General features: G+C 30.9%; 2 protein-coding genes and 1 long non-coding RNA gene across 8 annotated transcripts; 2 read left to right on the top strand and 1 right to left on the bottom strand.

The window, feature by feature from the left end:
* The first annotated feature begins 29 nt into the window (after positions 1–29).
* LOC117208948 (general transcription factor IIH subunit 2) lies at positions 30–2,567 on the top strand. Of its 2 annotated transcripts, none has more exons than XM_033450503.1 (8): positions 30–183; positions 696–764; positions 838–1,039; positions 1,123–1,251; positions 1,322–1,495; positions 1,572–1,828; positions 1,905–2,154; positions 2,244–2,375. In XM_033450503.1, the coding sequence occupies exons 2-8, from the start codon at positions 706–708 to the stop codon at positions 2,373–2,375; spliced, it is 1,203 nt and encodes a 400-aa protein (XP_033306394.1). In that variant the 5' UTR covers positions 30–183; positions 696–705. The 2 variants fall into 2 exon arrangements, with proteins under 2 accessions (XP_033306394.1, XP_033306395.1); XM_033450504.1 differs by lacking the exon at positions 30–183 and adding an exon at positions 195–605 and having other exon boundaries at positions 2,244–2,567.
* Positions 2,483–8,250, bottom strand: LOC117208956. Its single transcript, XR_004487800.1, has 2 exons — positions 5,343–8,250; positions 2,483–5,225 (listed from the first exon to the last, which is right to left on the bottom strand). It is a non-coding gene; the product is annotated as an uncharacterized LOC117208956 (long non-coding RNA).
* LOC117208947 (cationic amino acid transporter 3) lies at positions 2,938–15,130 on the top strand. Of its 5 annotated transcripts, none has more exons than XM_033450499.1 (11): positions 2,938–3,154; positions 10,836–11,016; positions 11,410–11,660; positions 12,259–12,372; positions 12,592–12,852; positions 13,104–13,393; positions 13,473–13,813; positions 13,891–14,054; positions 14,137–14,303; positions 14,375–14,483; positions 14,585–14,706. In XM_033450499.1, exons 3-11 carry the CDS (start codon positions 11,432–11,434, stop codon positions 14,704–14,706), a joined length of 1,797 nt encoding a protein of 598 aa, XP_033306390.1. In that variant the 5' UTR covers positions 2,938–3,154; positions 10,836–11,016; positions 11,410–11,431. The 5 variants fall into 5 exon arrangements, with proteins under 5 accessions (XP_033306390.1, XP_033306388.1, XP_033306389.1 ...); XM_033450497.1 differs by having other exon boundaries at positions 10,836–10,981; positions 12,244–12,372; XM_033450498.1 differs by having other exon boundaries at positions 10,836–10,963; positions 12,244–12,372.
* The last annotated feature ends 10 nt before the right edge of the window (positions 15,131–15,140 follow it).

A 15,140-nucleotide genomic window follows, 5' to 3' on the forward strand; every position in this document is an offset into this window, starting at 1 on the left:
TACTTCATCTATAATTATATATTTTATGCTTGAAATATTATATTCGTGTAAGATTATGAGGAAAAAAAGAAATTGTTTATGGAGAAGGGAGTTTGTTTTATAGGGTCCGTTGTCTAATTCAAACATGCCGCTTTTCTTCGACAAACTCATCTATGTTCCGGCATTGGGTCGAGTATAGAAAAGGTAAGTTTATGTTAATTGATGTCAAGATTTGGTAAATAGTCATTGGTTATTACCGATTTATGAATTCTATATGCGATTAATTGTTCTTTAATTTAATTATAAATTAAATCTTAATGCGCCAAAGCATTTTATTTATGTTTGATATGTTTCTTTCAATTTATGAGCAATTTAAAAAATAGATTAATTCTTGTATTAAACCGGACGAAAGTTGTATGCTGTATGAAGATTTTTTGTAGAAATTTATTATATTGTTTTGAGAATTTCTTTCTTTCAACTGTAATTTTATGTTGTTAATATTTGCCAAGTATTAAGAGACACGTTAATCTTTTCAATCATACCATTGACATATAAGTTTTAATGTCAGCGATAATATAAACAACATTAACCTTATTTCTTCGAAAGATTGAATACAATCATCTAAAGTAAGCATTGTTCCAAATTTATTGGAAAGAAAGTTTGGAATATAATTTCTTAATTAAACGAATTGAATTTGATTGTGGTATTTATTTCAGAAATTAAAAAATGGCTGATGAAGAAGAGGAGAAAGAGTATAGATGGGAGACTGGTTATGAAAAGACATGGTATTCATATTTTTTAAAGTACTTTAATGAGTTATTATATACAATTATTATATATAAATAATTTCTTATACAGGGAAGCAATCAAAGAAGATGATCATGGATTGTTGGAAGCATCAGTTGCAGATATTATTCACAATGCCAAAAGAAAACGTCAAATGGAAAAGAAGATTGGTGCCAGATTAGGGATGATGAGGCACCTTTATGTAATTCTTGATGCTTCTGAATCAATGTCACTTCAAGATTTGAAACCAACTCGTTTTCTATGTTCTTTAAAGGTACCTATTGATACCTTTATACTATATTTGATATTATATAATTATATATATCATTATATTTTGTTACAAATTAATTTTTTTAGCTTTTAGAAGATTTTATTGAAGAATTCTTTTATCAAAATCCTATAAGTCAGTTAGGAGTAATTATCACAAGGAATAAGAGAGCAGAAAAAGTAAGCGAATTAGCTGGAAATTCTAAAAAACATGTGAAGGTAAATTTTTTTAGAGCATTGTTTAGATTTTTATTTTGATCTATAAGTACGTATTTTTATATATTTGTAGGAAGTACAAAACATGCAACAAATTGCCCCAGTAGGTGAACCTTCATTGCAAAACTCCATAGAGCTAGCTTTGAAGTCATTACGTCTCCTACCATCACATGCTAGCAAAGAAATACTTATAATAGTAGGAGCACTTACAACATGTGATCCAGGAGATATCAATGAAACTATACAAGTATGTATTGTAAATTCTAAGATGTACTATGTAACACAAATTATACTACAATGTTATGTGTTAATTTTGGTTATAGAACATGAAGACAGATTCTGTCAGGTGCAGTGTGATAGGTTTGGCTGCTGAACTATATATTTGTAAAAGAATGGCAACAGCAACTGGTGGAGAGCATGGCGTTGCATTGGATGATAAACATTACAAGGAACAGTTAAATATGCACATAGACCCTCCTCCAGCTGCAACTAGGTTAGATGCTGCTCTTGTAAAAATGGGTTTCCCTCATCATGCATTACATTCTTCTGCAAATGATTCAGCTATGGCAGTTTGCATGTGGTAAATAATTTTTTAATTGTTAATTCATAAATAAAATGTTCTTTTAAAGGGAAGAAAATATCTTTTTCTTTTACAGTCATGCAGAAAGTTCAGATGAATCTGTTAAACTTCTTAGTACAGGATATCTCTGTCCTCAGTGTTTAAGCAAACATTGTGAACTTCCAGTAGAATGCAGAGCATGTGGATTAACATTGGTGTCTGCTCCACATTTAGCACGGTCCTATCATTATTTATTCCCTGTTGAATCTTTTAAGGAAGTTGTATTCAGTGGAACTCCTTCAATTTGTTATGGTTGTCAGAAGATATTGTCTCAAAAAGATAAGAAGGTATAATCAATGCATCACCACATACTTTAATAAGAACAATATATAAATATAATTTGTAAAATATAAACTAGAACTGTATCTTTTTCCAGGTATACATTTGTAATAAATGTAATGAAACATTTTGTTTAGACTGTGAAATATTTATTCATGAATCTTTACATACATGTCCTGGCTGTGCTACCAATCCAGATACATATCAAAAGTCTGCAGATAGAAATTAATTTATTCAATGTATATAAAATAAAATGAATTACTTAAAGCAAAGTATTTTAATAGAATATTGAACTTAAGACCAATTTTATAAGCAACACATTTTTATAATGTAGAACTGGTTCATGATGCACGTATAAAAAATATTTCTTCTTATTAAAGAGGAATGAATCAATGAAAAGACAATAATAACATTAATGGAAGTTCGTTTTATTTTTTTTTATATTAACCACTACCTGTAAAATACTCTCTGTGTAATGAAGTTCTCGCAACACACGTGTAAATATAATAAATATATTTATTTTAGTAAAAAATATTACATACAAAAATTCTGTAATGATTCAAATTGATTGAAATGATTGAAATTGCCATGATTGGTGTATTATCTTATTAACAGATTATGGATTTAGAAAGTATAATTATGACGAATGTAAAATCGTTTAGGTGTAAGGAAAATAAGAGAATTGAAGTTGTTTATGTACACTTGAATGATATACAGGCTTCTTTCCCCCAAGCAAGGAATCCAAAGTTTTCGAGTGGTAACGTGGCCGCTTTAAAATCATGGTGGGAGGTGATTGAGGTTTATTAGTTAGCAGACAGGTGGAAGCGAGCATCGTGATATTAGAGCACATTATTAGTTTGCGATCGTCCTCCGGTGCGACCGGTTTTACAGTGCCGACCTACTTCCGATTCAATTACGTATGTTCATCCTGTCCGGACAGAGTGACTTTACATGTGAGAAATTTTCCACGCACCTAGTTTCCTTGCTAACGCGCACCTTGGAAGTCAGGTAAGGATAATGTCGTTCGCGTTATACGTGTTCCTCAACAATAAGCAATAATTGCTTTTCATCCTCTCATATATAGAGATTACATTTATGTTAATATATATATACATATATATACTATATAGCCTATACTTGAATTATGGAATGTTTTTACACCTTCTCGTAATTTGTAATAACGAATACGCGCGCGTTCATGTGTGCGTGTGTCATTTCTTATCTATTTTTACAAATACATACTCATTTCAAGCGTGCAAATGTATCTATGAATTACTCAGGTAATTTTTGTTTTTATCCTTATTCCTCTTTTAACACAACGATGGTATTCTATATAGAAGTGAATATGAACATGTGCTCGTTTGCTGTATGCGTCGTAGAATATATACAAACGACACAAGTAAAGGGTAGAAGGTTGTTACCGGCTCTTAGAATCTTTCTCTGTGAATAGGAATTAATCGGTGTAAGACTGTCTTGCGTGCGATATTTACAAAAAGAAGTTTATAGCTTTTATTTATTTTTATTTTTATTTTTATTTTATTTTTATTTACTATTTCTTCTGTAACACTTTCTAATAAGTAATTAGTAATAATTATTAGTAATTAAACATTTTTATTTGCAACTTGTAACGAAGGTTAGTAAGTAAGTTTATAGTATAATTATTAACAAAGCTAAAGTATTAGCGATAAGCAATATATTTCTTCGCAAAACATCAGTGTCAATAGAAAATGCACTTTTTGCGAAACAATTATAGATTGCGAATTTTATTTTTAATGGAATTTCTTGAAATGGAAGATAGTCAGAATGTTTAACGATGACTGATTGATAATTTATACTATTCATAAATTAATTATTAATGAAGATATAATGTTGTATTTTGATAAATGGTTTGCCAGTGCAGAAAATATTTGTATTGCAAATCGTCGTTATAAAAAGAATTAGCTATTATTGTTATAAATAAATGCATGAAATCGAATTATTTCGGTTGTTACTAGTGATTTATTATACCGTGAGAATCGACTTGTTGATTCGTCGCTATCATCTTAACGTCATTTGGCAAAATGATTGATAGCATTAGGCGATCAAAGAAATTTAAATAACAAGCTGTATATCATTGTTGAATACATGTATTACTCATAAAACAAAATTAATTATAAATTGAATGAAATGAACCAGAAATTTTCTATCAAAAATGATCAAAAATGAGATTTGATACCGATTTATCTTTATTTCGTATGTATCCGAGAATATACTTTTAATAATCTTATTTTAATCATTTGAGCCTATCTTTGAGACACTTCAAAACCTAAGATAAAATATTAATTGTTCATTTTTGGGAATGTAGAAACTCAAAAGATGCTTATTCATTTATGTCAGTTTCGTATAAATAGAGTGATAGGTAATTAATGGTAAAAATTGACAATATTCCACTTTCATTTAACATGATTAGTAATTTGCAATAAAAAATGCAATTTTATTTTTAATCACAATTCTACGATTAAGAACGACGATATATTATTCTTAGATTTCTTATCCAAGTTTGCAAAGGGAGCGATATGATAACAAGACCAAATGTCACCTGTTCTCAACTGCAATCTTTCAATTTTCATTATTCAATTAATAACAAATTAATAATTTAGCAACTTTTAAAAATATAGTATATTATTAATAGTTTAGCAACTTTTAAAAATATAGGTTTTAAAAGATATAGTATTGCTTTTTTAACTGATCATGGATTAGGACTGAATCTGGTCCATGCCAGTAATGGCTTACAAGAATTCTGCTACGTGGTCTGAGATAGAAATGAAGTGAGGCAGTAATACTAAGAAGTATTGGAGATACGCTGGACATTTATCAAGACAGTACTTCTCTACAAGAAAAGAATGTTTAGAAAGATTATACGTTACGTGATCCGTATTTACGTGTATTGCGTTTGTTACGTGCATGATTTTCGTTTACTCTGTAGTTGTGTAGTGCAGATACAAAAAAAACTCCTTTCTCCTTCATTAGTACATACTTTCAATCCGCATACCTGGCTACATGTGTAATAATTGATACTGCAACTAAGGATACGTATCCGCTAAAAAGAATTTTGCAAGAGGTTAGCTTTGCGAAATATTTTGGTTTTTCTGGATGCTACGTAATGCCAATTGTCTGTTCGTAGAAAAAGCGGATTCAATTACGGTTATCTCTATACCTGTTCACACGTAAATTGTTCTCGAGGCGTTTCAATTATTTACTATTGTTTCCATTCCGTCGTGTTGAGTTCATTTTTCGTATTTTATCTGTTTTTATAACTCGTTCTCGTTACGTCGTTATTGTTCCCTTTTTATGACGACGATTATAAAAGTGAAAATATAGATTTCAAGGATCGACAAATAGCCATCGATACTCACATATGTACGTAACACGTATGCAATATACTCCGGTAATGCAACAAACATTGTGTACAAAGGATCGCCGCTGAAATTCTTGATTAATTGATGTCAAGTTGTCTATAACTGCATGTATAATAATTGCTTGACTTGTTATATAAATATTATATTTGAATCACGAGTCTGTTTAATAGAAGATTATGTTTGTGTAACAAATACTTTGTCGAGACGTCCGATCGAAATGCGTTTGCACATTAATCGCAGTCTGACATCATGCGCAATCGAGTTTCGCTAATCCGGATAATTTCCCACAAATTATAATTACATCAATGAAATTTCATTTCTCCTTTTTTCCATAATTAATAAAATGAACGGGGAACTCGATAATCCGGATTTGGATCATTCGATCCCGATAATCCGGATTGATCGAGATTGATCCGGTTTCACATGTTGACTACTGCGATGTTAACAGGTGACCCAAGTTACTAAATTTTTAAGAATGATTAAAATAAGATAAATTTCATGGATTGACTAATTTTCAATTGTGTCAATGATTTTGATAACAACGTCAAAAAAAAGTGCGCAAATACAATTGATATTTTACAAAAATTAAATGTTATAATATGTATCGCGTTGACGAGATCTGGATGAATAATCATACTATTTTTACATTGAATGTTTGTTTATTCGAAACTTGTCCATCTGAAATTTTGATTTTTTTCTTCTACAGCATCACCTCCATTTTTCTAATTTCCTTTTCCTTTCTCTTAAAGCTCACAATGTACCGTTAATTTTACGATTCATAAAGAGGTGGTATCATTCTTGAAAAATTCTGTAAGGTTACAAGTTTGTATGGACTTACTTCACTTTACATGGGGAACGGTTCAGATCATGGTCGCTTATCAATGATTACGGTTCAATCGGCGATTCAAGCCGAATTTGCACCTACCATTTTGGAGAATCATCGTAGATGACTCATCCACGGTGAATGTGAAAGATGAAAGTTATAGTACACTATACCAGCTCAATTCATGGTCACTGTGGACAAAAACAGTGTTTTTCAATGAATGACCCGCGATGGTCATCGAAAACTAAAAGGTATAAATTTGGCTAAACACACGCGGAACGTACCCTCGGCCTTACCCGGTGTCAGACATCAGTGGCCTGATTGGTGAAATTGCTATATGGTTCGCATATGGTTTGTAAATAAAGACATTACGCAAAGGCTCGTTCGAGGGGGATCGCGCAATGGGGACACGGTACCACCACGTCTCTCCTTAATTGGTCTGTAACCTTGTCACGTTGACCAACCTGGGTTCTACACAATCTGTTTGGTTCCCTATCGCGCCAATGTCACCGAAAATTCTAATATCGATCAATTTTATAATACCGATCAAATTTCACGGTGCTCGACTGACGTGATCGATAGCGCTTAATTACGACACCACGGAGATAAAATGATAAAGATTCGAGAAATACTTCTAGAAGTGAAAGAAAAATAAAAGAACTCATATATTGGATCATTTGATAAGATATATAAGATCTTATAGGTTTATAGATGGTTCTAAACTACTTCCCGTTTTTCGTTATACAGGATGTCTCACAGTGTGATACGACATGACAGTTATAGACAAAAACAGTTGTAGGTTATTTCAATTAGTCGATATTACCGACAAGAAAACTTTAAGACTTACGGTAGCATGAGGCTTTTTGTCCTAATTAAAGTAATCAATCTCTCAAGTGGCATTGCTATAAATTTGATAACTGGCCCGAAATTTCACGGCATTAACTTTCATACGGTATGTTTCCATGCTTGGTGTTTACTTTGTTCTTTAGGTGATTCTATATTTTTAAACGTGCGATTATCGACACGTCTCGAGACTTTCGTGCTGCAAGACGAATAATCTCACTTACTATTAAATATTTACAGTGCAACTTCAACGAAAAATATACAGTGACTATAAAAAGTATTCTTGCATCATTTTGCTTATTATATTATTTACATATTAATTAATTAAGGTCTAGTATATTAAGTTTCATATCAAACTGTAACATGTAATATATAAATATAATATTAAAAATACAAGTACGAATAGTTTTTGTAGCCATTGTATATTACATTTATGATAATTGTACATCTATAATTGTATATCGTGGAAATTGGAAATCGAAGAACGAATAATTTAGTCATAATTCATCGTGTTCTCGTATCATGTTAGCATGTATATATGTACGTGTTATGGATATCGTAAACGTGGCGTAATTACAGCGATGCGATGATCGGGGAATCCTAATGCACTGGAGATAGGAAAGTAGAAATCAAGATGCGTTACGCGCATGGTCGTAAATATATACGTAATGACAAGAGTCATCCCTCTTAGTCTTTTTAACTTACCGATCACGATCGTCGTTTAAAGAGATCAAGGTGATTCACAAACACGTAAATGATCGACAACTGTCAACAACTTGAGAATTTCTATGAAAAAATACGTATTGTATACATTTGTAAGAATCCGTTTGTACGTCTCCATTGTTAGACAAAAGAATTCTAGAGAATCTATTCATTAAGAACTAGGTAAGCAGTGAATCTTTAATAAATATCAAGAAATGTAACATAATATAATTTACATATTGTTTTATCAATAATAGACATTTGATAGAAACCAGGTTAGAGATCTAAAAATATTAATTAAAATGAATATTTTAAGTATAATTTAAAAAGAAAGTAATTTATTATAGTATCATAAACAGTTTGATTCCAAAAAATAGAAAAATACTTTAAATATGAAAAAATAAATACTTCACTCACAATAATAATATACGTAATTTTAGAAATACTAAAACAGTAGTAAAATTAAAAAAATAATAATAATCTTTAGTAAATAGACTGGAAGAAAAAAATGACAAATAGATTATTGAAGGTAACAAATAAATAAAAATATTAAAGGCGACTACCTGACCCTTGAAGAATAAATACCAAGATTTTTGACGTGTCTGTAAAGAATCTTTGTTATCCTTGAACAAAATATCTATGCAAACTATCTGAAGCAAAGTATTGAAGTTTATGCTAACGATACAACTTGAATTTTATTTCGATATTGTGATTTAATGCCTCGTTTCTACGAAAATTATCCTTATTTATCACTGTTCGTCATATCCTTGTTAACGCTATTCTAGCTCTACCTATACAAAAAGGTTGTTGTATACTAGTTGCATTGTCCGTTGCAGCAATATAGTTGTGTAACGAACACATACATATATCATATACCTATACTGGGTGTTCCATTTAGCTATAGCTCTTTACACAAGTTATAGCTCTAAAATGTTAGAATATGAAAAAGATCTCATTGCGGAAGATCGAAAATTGATTGCTGAAAATATTTTGATTGATTAATTTAAATGATATTTGAATTTTAATTTTGTCAAATTTAGTGTATGAAAGACGCAGAAAATGAATGCAAGAGAGTATTTGTTCTTTGTCTTTTACACGTTATATTCTACAATTATTGATCTATTTTTATGAATAAAATACCGACATATTTGTTATACTGACAATTATGTGAATCTCTGCAATAAAAAATGTTAAATTATAAGAAGATTTCAGAAAAAAGACGATGTTAACAATAACCATCACTACTTAACCTTCATGAAACATAAGAGCGCATACAACTCAGATGTCAAGCTATTTCTTAGCTTCTATAAAATCAGTTTCTATCTATTTTCTTTTTCGGACATTTAAGCTATACAACAGAGAAAACACCATCAAAATCCGTTCAGTAGCTTTACGCGATGCAAGTACAGACCGAGAAAAATTCTAAAAATTAACCTCTTTGACTTCGTAGCTTACGAACTGTTCCTGGATGATTGTTTTATTTTTTTTATTCAATGTACAGATACAATCCTTTTACTGTTTTATTATATGTATACATATAGATAAAACGATGTCTCAACTGAAGTATAAAAACATGTACCATACAAATATATATATTTATACATGTATATATATAAAATAAAGGTGATCCAGAAATCTTTAAAATATCTGCTTTTCGGTAATGAGCACGTATACCAAATAATACCTACATCATTCGAAATAAATTTCAGTTAATGATCTTTTTTATCCTCTACCGTTTCAGAGCTCATAGCTTGAGCAAATTACGTGAAAACCCCGTACGTAGCTTTTAATTACATCATGTATAAATCGATCTAGGATACTTGCGATAAAATGAACTGTAAGCTATATCGAAGCACGTTCACATGTAGCGTTAATATAAAATTATGGGTGTACGGAGATGATTAGTACGAGAACTGCAAGAAACATTGCTGACCTTTCTAATGCATTTACTATTAATAGTCATGTATCTGAATATTACAAAATTTCCGTGATATTTGCTTGAAGATTAAGATTTGCAAACGTTCTTGAATAAATCTGATATTGTTAAAATACAAGAATCATCCTTCCTGTTATATTAGATGCCGTATCAATAATTTTCATTAAATTTTATTAATCGATTTCTGAGAAAGAGAGAGATTATATCGAAAAAATTCACAGATGCTATAATTACAAAAGATACGAATAGAGTGCTTTTTTGCTTTTTTATCTTCGGTATCTTTATTTTTTATTAAATTAATTACATTAGTTTCGAAAGCAATAATTGGTTTATTTACCTCTTGCCGTCTTGATTGGAATGTACGTCATATGATATTCTAATCAACATTTTTATAAGATAATGACGACGGAACAATGTCTAATATCTATATACATTCTAGTAAGCGAAGGAAAAAACATATTTTTGTGCAAGATTTTGTGATATGAAAAAAGATATTAGATAAGGCAGCCATTCATAAATGGAAGTTATGTAATAGTTCTGTATTATTCTGTATTCTGTATGTAGGTGGAAGATTATTTGAAAATAATCAACGATCGTTTTTATTGTATTGATCTTATTGTATGATTTATTATGTTCATGAAACATTATCTATCATTATCGTCGTATACAAATGGTTATCGGTGCTCGGATCTTGCAGTACCTCACCATGTCTATTACCACCACTATCCCTTACCTCGTAAAGTTCTCTTCATTTAAGTAGATTTATTATGGATCAAGGAGGAAGGAGATACGTACTGAGCTCCAGAAATCAAAGTGACCACAACTACGAGTAGCTAGCACCAAGTAGCACGAGTAGTCAGAAATCTTGAATGAAACTTAATCTACTAATTATTCAAACACGAAAGAACCAGTGAGATTAATAATGAGAATTGACTTGTTGCTTCATGATTGTTTAAGTATACATAGGAATATTTTCATGTATTTCAGATGCGGAACCCCGAGTTTGGAGTTCAGATAACAGCAAGTTACATTTTTCTTGTTCAAACGCCTTGCTTTTATCAGTGTCACTTGAAGAATATTGAATGATCTTGAAACCTTGGAACCATCGAACCTTGGTACTTCAAAACTTCAGGGTACCAAGTTCAAAATTAATCATCCCTCGCTACATGTATATATTAGTCTTATCGTATTTACATCTATTAAACTGTAGCTTTATTGTATCCAATTTTATTAAAATTTCATTTTATTGTACTAAGGTTTATTAAATTATAACTTTATTATATCTCATCTTCTTTATATCATTGTTTCTTCTCTTTCTTTTTTATTCTTTCTTCTTTTTTATATTATTGTTTCGATATATTTAGTTCTACTAAATCTAGTTTACTATTTAATTTATTAAACAGTTTAGTGTATAATTTAGTTCTGTTCGCTAAATTTAGTTTAACAGTACTTTCATTGAATTTAACTTCTTTAAATTGTATCTCTAGTGTATTTAATTTTATTATAAGATAAACGATTAAAAACAACAAGTTAAGCCACAAATATTATTTTTTACGCGAAGGAAGTGAAAAAGCTCGGGTGCCATGGCGAGCCGAATATGGAAGGTGTTAGCTCGGAGACGGATCGATGAGGACCTCGAGAGCAAAAGCAAACTAGCTCGGGTTTTAGGCTTGTTCGACCTCACAGCACTTGGCGTGGGTTCGACCCTCGGCCTCGGTGTTTATGTCCTTGCTGGCAGCATCGCCAAAGAGACGGCTGGACCAGCCGTTTGCATCGCCTTCCTCATTGCAGCTATCGCTTCCGGATTTGCCGGTAAATTAAGATCGCATTCGCGCCTGTTGCCCGGATATTGACAATTTGTTCTTATCAAAAACATTATTAGTTAAACAAGCCTCGTGATAACGTCTGGCAAAGGTTTTTGCCAAACTGATATTGATACTTATTATAACCGCTTGTTTTATATGTAGACTACGAATGTTCATGTATTTATGGGAAATTTAAAAATACATATATGTTCTTATGACACGAAACGCACTTAATATGTAAAAATATAGGAATATCTAAAATATAGTAATTGTTAGAATATTTAATTAATGAAACAAATATTGTCTTACATTCTCTTATTTTAATTACGTTCATCAAAATATTGCGTAAATATCTTTATAATAAATATCTTTATAATTTATATAAAATATTCTTATGAGAAGAATTTTATTACAAACGTGTTTTGTTAAAGGTTATGTTTGAAGTTAACAAATGACTTGTGATGAACAAAAGTACTTTCACTGTTTCACTTTTAAAATATTATATACTGTGTAAAATATGGTATTAATTCGGAAATATAGCTCCTTAATAATGAGTTGCGTATATAAAGACAGTCATTTTGAATTTACAGGAATGTGTTATGCAGAATTTGCTTCTAGGGTTCCCAAGGCAGGATCTGCATATGTTTACAGTTACGTGACAGTGGGAGAATTCATTGCTTTTATCATAGGATGGAATTTAATTTTAGAGTATGTAATAGGTGAGCAAACAAAGATTGTGAAAAGCATAATTACTCTCTCTAAAACTCGATCGAAGATAAATATTCTTAAAGGAGTACTTGTTTTTCCAGAGTATTAATTTTATCAAAACTTATTAGAGTCTACTATTCGTAAGAAACAGAATTAAAATGTTTTGCACGAATAAAATAAAAATATTTGTCTGAATGTTAAATTTATATACACATATATTCCTCGATCAGGTACAGCAAGCGTCGCTCGAGGACTTAGCGGTTACTTGGATGCGCTGACAGGAAATGTGATACGCGAGAAATTGGAAGCCGCAATGCCTATAAACATCTCGTTTTTATCAAAATACCCAGATTTCTTTGCATTCGGTGTAGTAATGCTTCTTGTAATCTTACTAAGCACGGGGGTGAAGGAATCGTCAATTTTAAATAATATATTCACTGTAATAAACCTGATTACCATTGCAATAATCGTAGGCGCGGGGTCCTTTAAAGGTAATAATTGCAAATTATCATTTAAAATTAAAATACCGATCAAGGTTTTTCAAGACTGACCCCCACCATATCATCCAGTTATCTTGTCACTCGGTGTCTTATAATTTCTCTTTAATCATGATTTATCTGAATCTTTAATATTAAACAGAGTCTGTAAATATTTGTGAAAGAAAGACCTTGAGCGTGCAATTTAGTTTGTCTTATCATCTAAAAGCTTAATGACCTTTGCTGATTTGATTGTGACCTTTTAGCTGATCCAGCTAACTGGAGGATATCGGTGGAGGATATACCCAAGGACAACCCCGAAATACACGCAGGATCAGGAGGCTTTATGCCCTTTGGTATAAGCGGAGTGATGATCGGGGCGGCAAAATGTTTCTACGGTTTCGTCGGTTTCGATGCTGTGGCAACTACCGGTGAAGAAGCTAAAAATCCTCAGCGCAATATACCCATAGCCATCGTTGTTTCCTTAATTATAATCTTAATGGCTTATTTTAGTATCTCAACCGTGCTAACTATGATGTGGCCTTACTACGACCAGGTACATTCATGCACCAGTTAAATTTTAATTGGAGCTCTTGTTATTGTTATATTTATACAAAAATATTTTGTATATTTAGAATGTCGATACGCCATTTCCATATGTTTTCGATAAAATTGGATGGACTACTGTTAAATGGATCGTTAATATTGGTGCGGCATTTGCATTATGTACAAGCTTGTTTGGGGCGATGTTTCCTCTACCAAGGATACTTTACGCTATGGGTAGCGATGGGATAATTTTTAAGCAACTTGCAATAATACATCCGAAAACAATGACACCCATTTTCGGCACAGTGGTCTCTGGCTTATTTACAGGAATCATGACACTTATTTTTGATCTTCAACAATTAATTGACATGATGTCTATTGGAACATTGTTGGCATACGCAATAGTGGCGGTATCCGTTTTAATATTAAGGTATATGAGGGCAATAATATTCAAATATGTTTATTTGTTAATTACACTAAATCTAACATATTTATTGTATCATTTAGATATCAACCGAAGGAGTGCGCATCAAATACTCGTTCTGTATCAGCAATGAATGACTACAAGGTAACGTCAGTCAACATATTAAAACAAATTATTAATTTACAGAATCAGAAAGAAGTAACTGAGATGTCTAATAAAGTTGCAAAATACAGTATTGGAATTTTATGTAAGTATTAAACGGGCAAAAAAGTTATTTATTAATTTTAACATAATTAACATCGCTCTTATACGTTTTGTTATTGTTACAGGTATTGTTATATTTATTACTGCGCTTTTTATTAATTCTGTAGATACCACAGCATTAGGTAGCAATGTGATAGAATTAGTGATATTAATCGTACTTGTAAACATATTATTATTAATTATGATTATTATTGCAAGACAACCTACTCAAGACATTGATTTAGCATTTAAGGTAAGTCTTCTAAAACAAACTATAAGAACAAAACAATTAATATCATGTTTAATTAACTCTATCATTTTCAGGTGCCATTAGTACCACTTCTTCCATGTTGCAGTATTTTCATAAACTTATATTTGATGTTGCAGTTAGATAGTTTTACTTGGATCAGATTCGCTGTTTGGATGCTTATAGGTACATGTATATACATGCAAAATGTTGATAATATTTGAGAAAGAAACCAAAAGCATTATAGCCTATAATCATATGTTGTTAATTATCTTTATTTTTCACAGGTTTTACTATTTATTTCTTTTATGGCATATCTCACAGCGAACAAGGAAAAAGAGATAAAAGAGAAGCAGAAATGTTAAAACGAAAGTACGCGGACCAAGTTAGAATCGTAACCAGATTCTAATAATTATCTCGCCACATGTGATATTTTTTTGTATATTTTAATAAAAACTGCTCAGAGAGAATAATCTTAGATATTACGCATGTGAATACTGTGGCAATTTTAAAATACGAGCATATTCATCTTAGTACTACATCTTTCAATATTTTTTAATAAATATAAAATATTAAGATAGGATATCATCCTGATTGTATAGACTATTTTTTATAAATTATTCTTACAGAGGAAAATAGATTTTACCATAAAAATTCAAAATTACTTCAAAATTATTTCATTTAGAAAATCTGAGCTACTCTATCGCATATAAGGTTGTGAAAACTTTTGTTTTTTTTTGTTTTATACTCTAAAATGTGTCGATATATACTGTACATATTTCATTACTTATTTAGATACCGATTTCATGGTTGAAATATATTGTTTTATATTATTTATTGCGT

The sequence above is a fragment of the Bombus bifarius genome, unplaced genomic scaffold (genome assembly GCF_011952205.1).
Source record: "Bombus bifarius isolate JDL3187 unplaced genomic scaffold, Bbif_JDL3187 scf7180000008165, whole genome shotgun sequence".
NCBI lineage: Eukaryota > Metazoa > Arthropoda > Insecta > Hymenoptera > Apidae > Bombus > Bombus bifarius.

Excerpts from the sequence above, each read along its gene's own strand:
- LOC117208948 (XM_033450503.1), top strand. The coding sequence starts at position 706 with ATGGCTGATGAAGAAGAGGAGAAAGAGTATAGATGGGAGACTGGTTAT. Across the intron at positions 765-837 it reads ACTGGTTATGAAAAGACATG|GGAAGCAATCAAAGAAGATG; the intron begins GTATTCATATTT and ends TTTCTTATACAG. Across the intron at positions 1,829-1,904 it reads GCTATGGCAGTTTGCATGTG|TCATGCAGAAAGTTCAGATG; the intron begins GTAAATAATTTT and ends TTTCTTTTACAG.
- LOC117208947 (XM_033450497.1), top strand. The coding sequence starts at position 11,432 with ATGGCGAGCCGAATATGGAAGGTGTTAGCTCGGAGACGGATCGATGAG. Across the intron at positions 11,661-12,243 it reads TATCGCTTCCGGATTTGCCG|GAATGTGTTATGCAGAATTT; the intron begins GTAAATTAAGAT and ends TTGAATTTACAG. Across the intron at positions 14,484-14,584 it reads CGCTGTTTGGATGCTTATAG|GTTTTACTATTTATTTCTTT; the intron begins GTACATGTATAT and ends TATTTTTCACAG.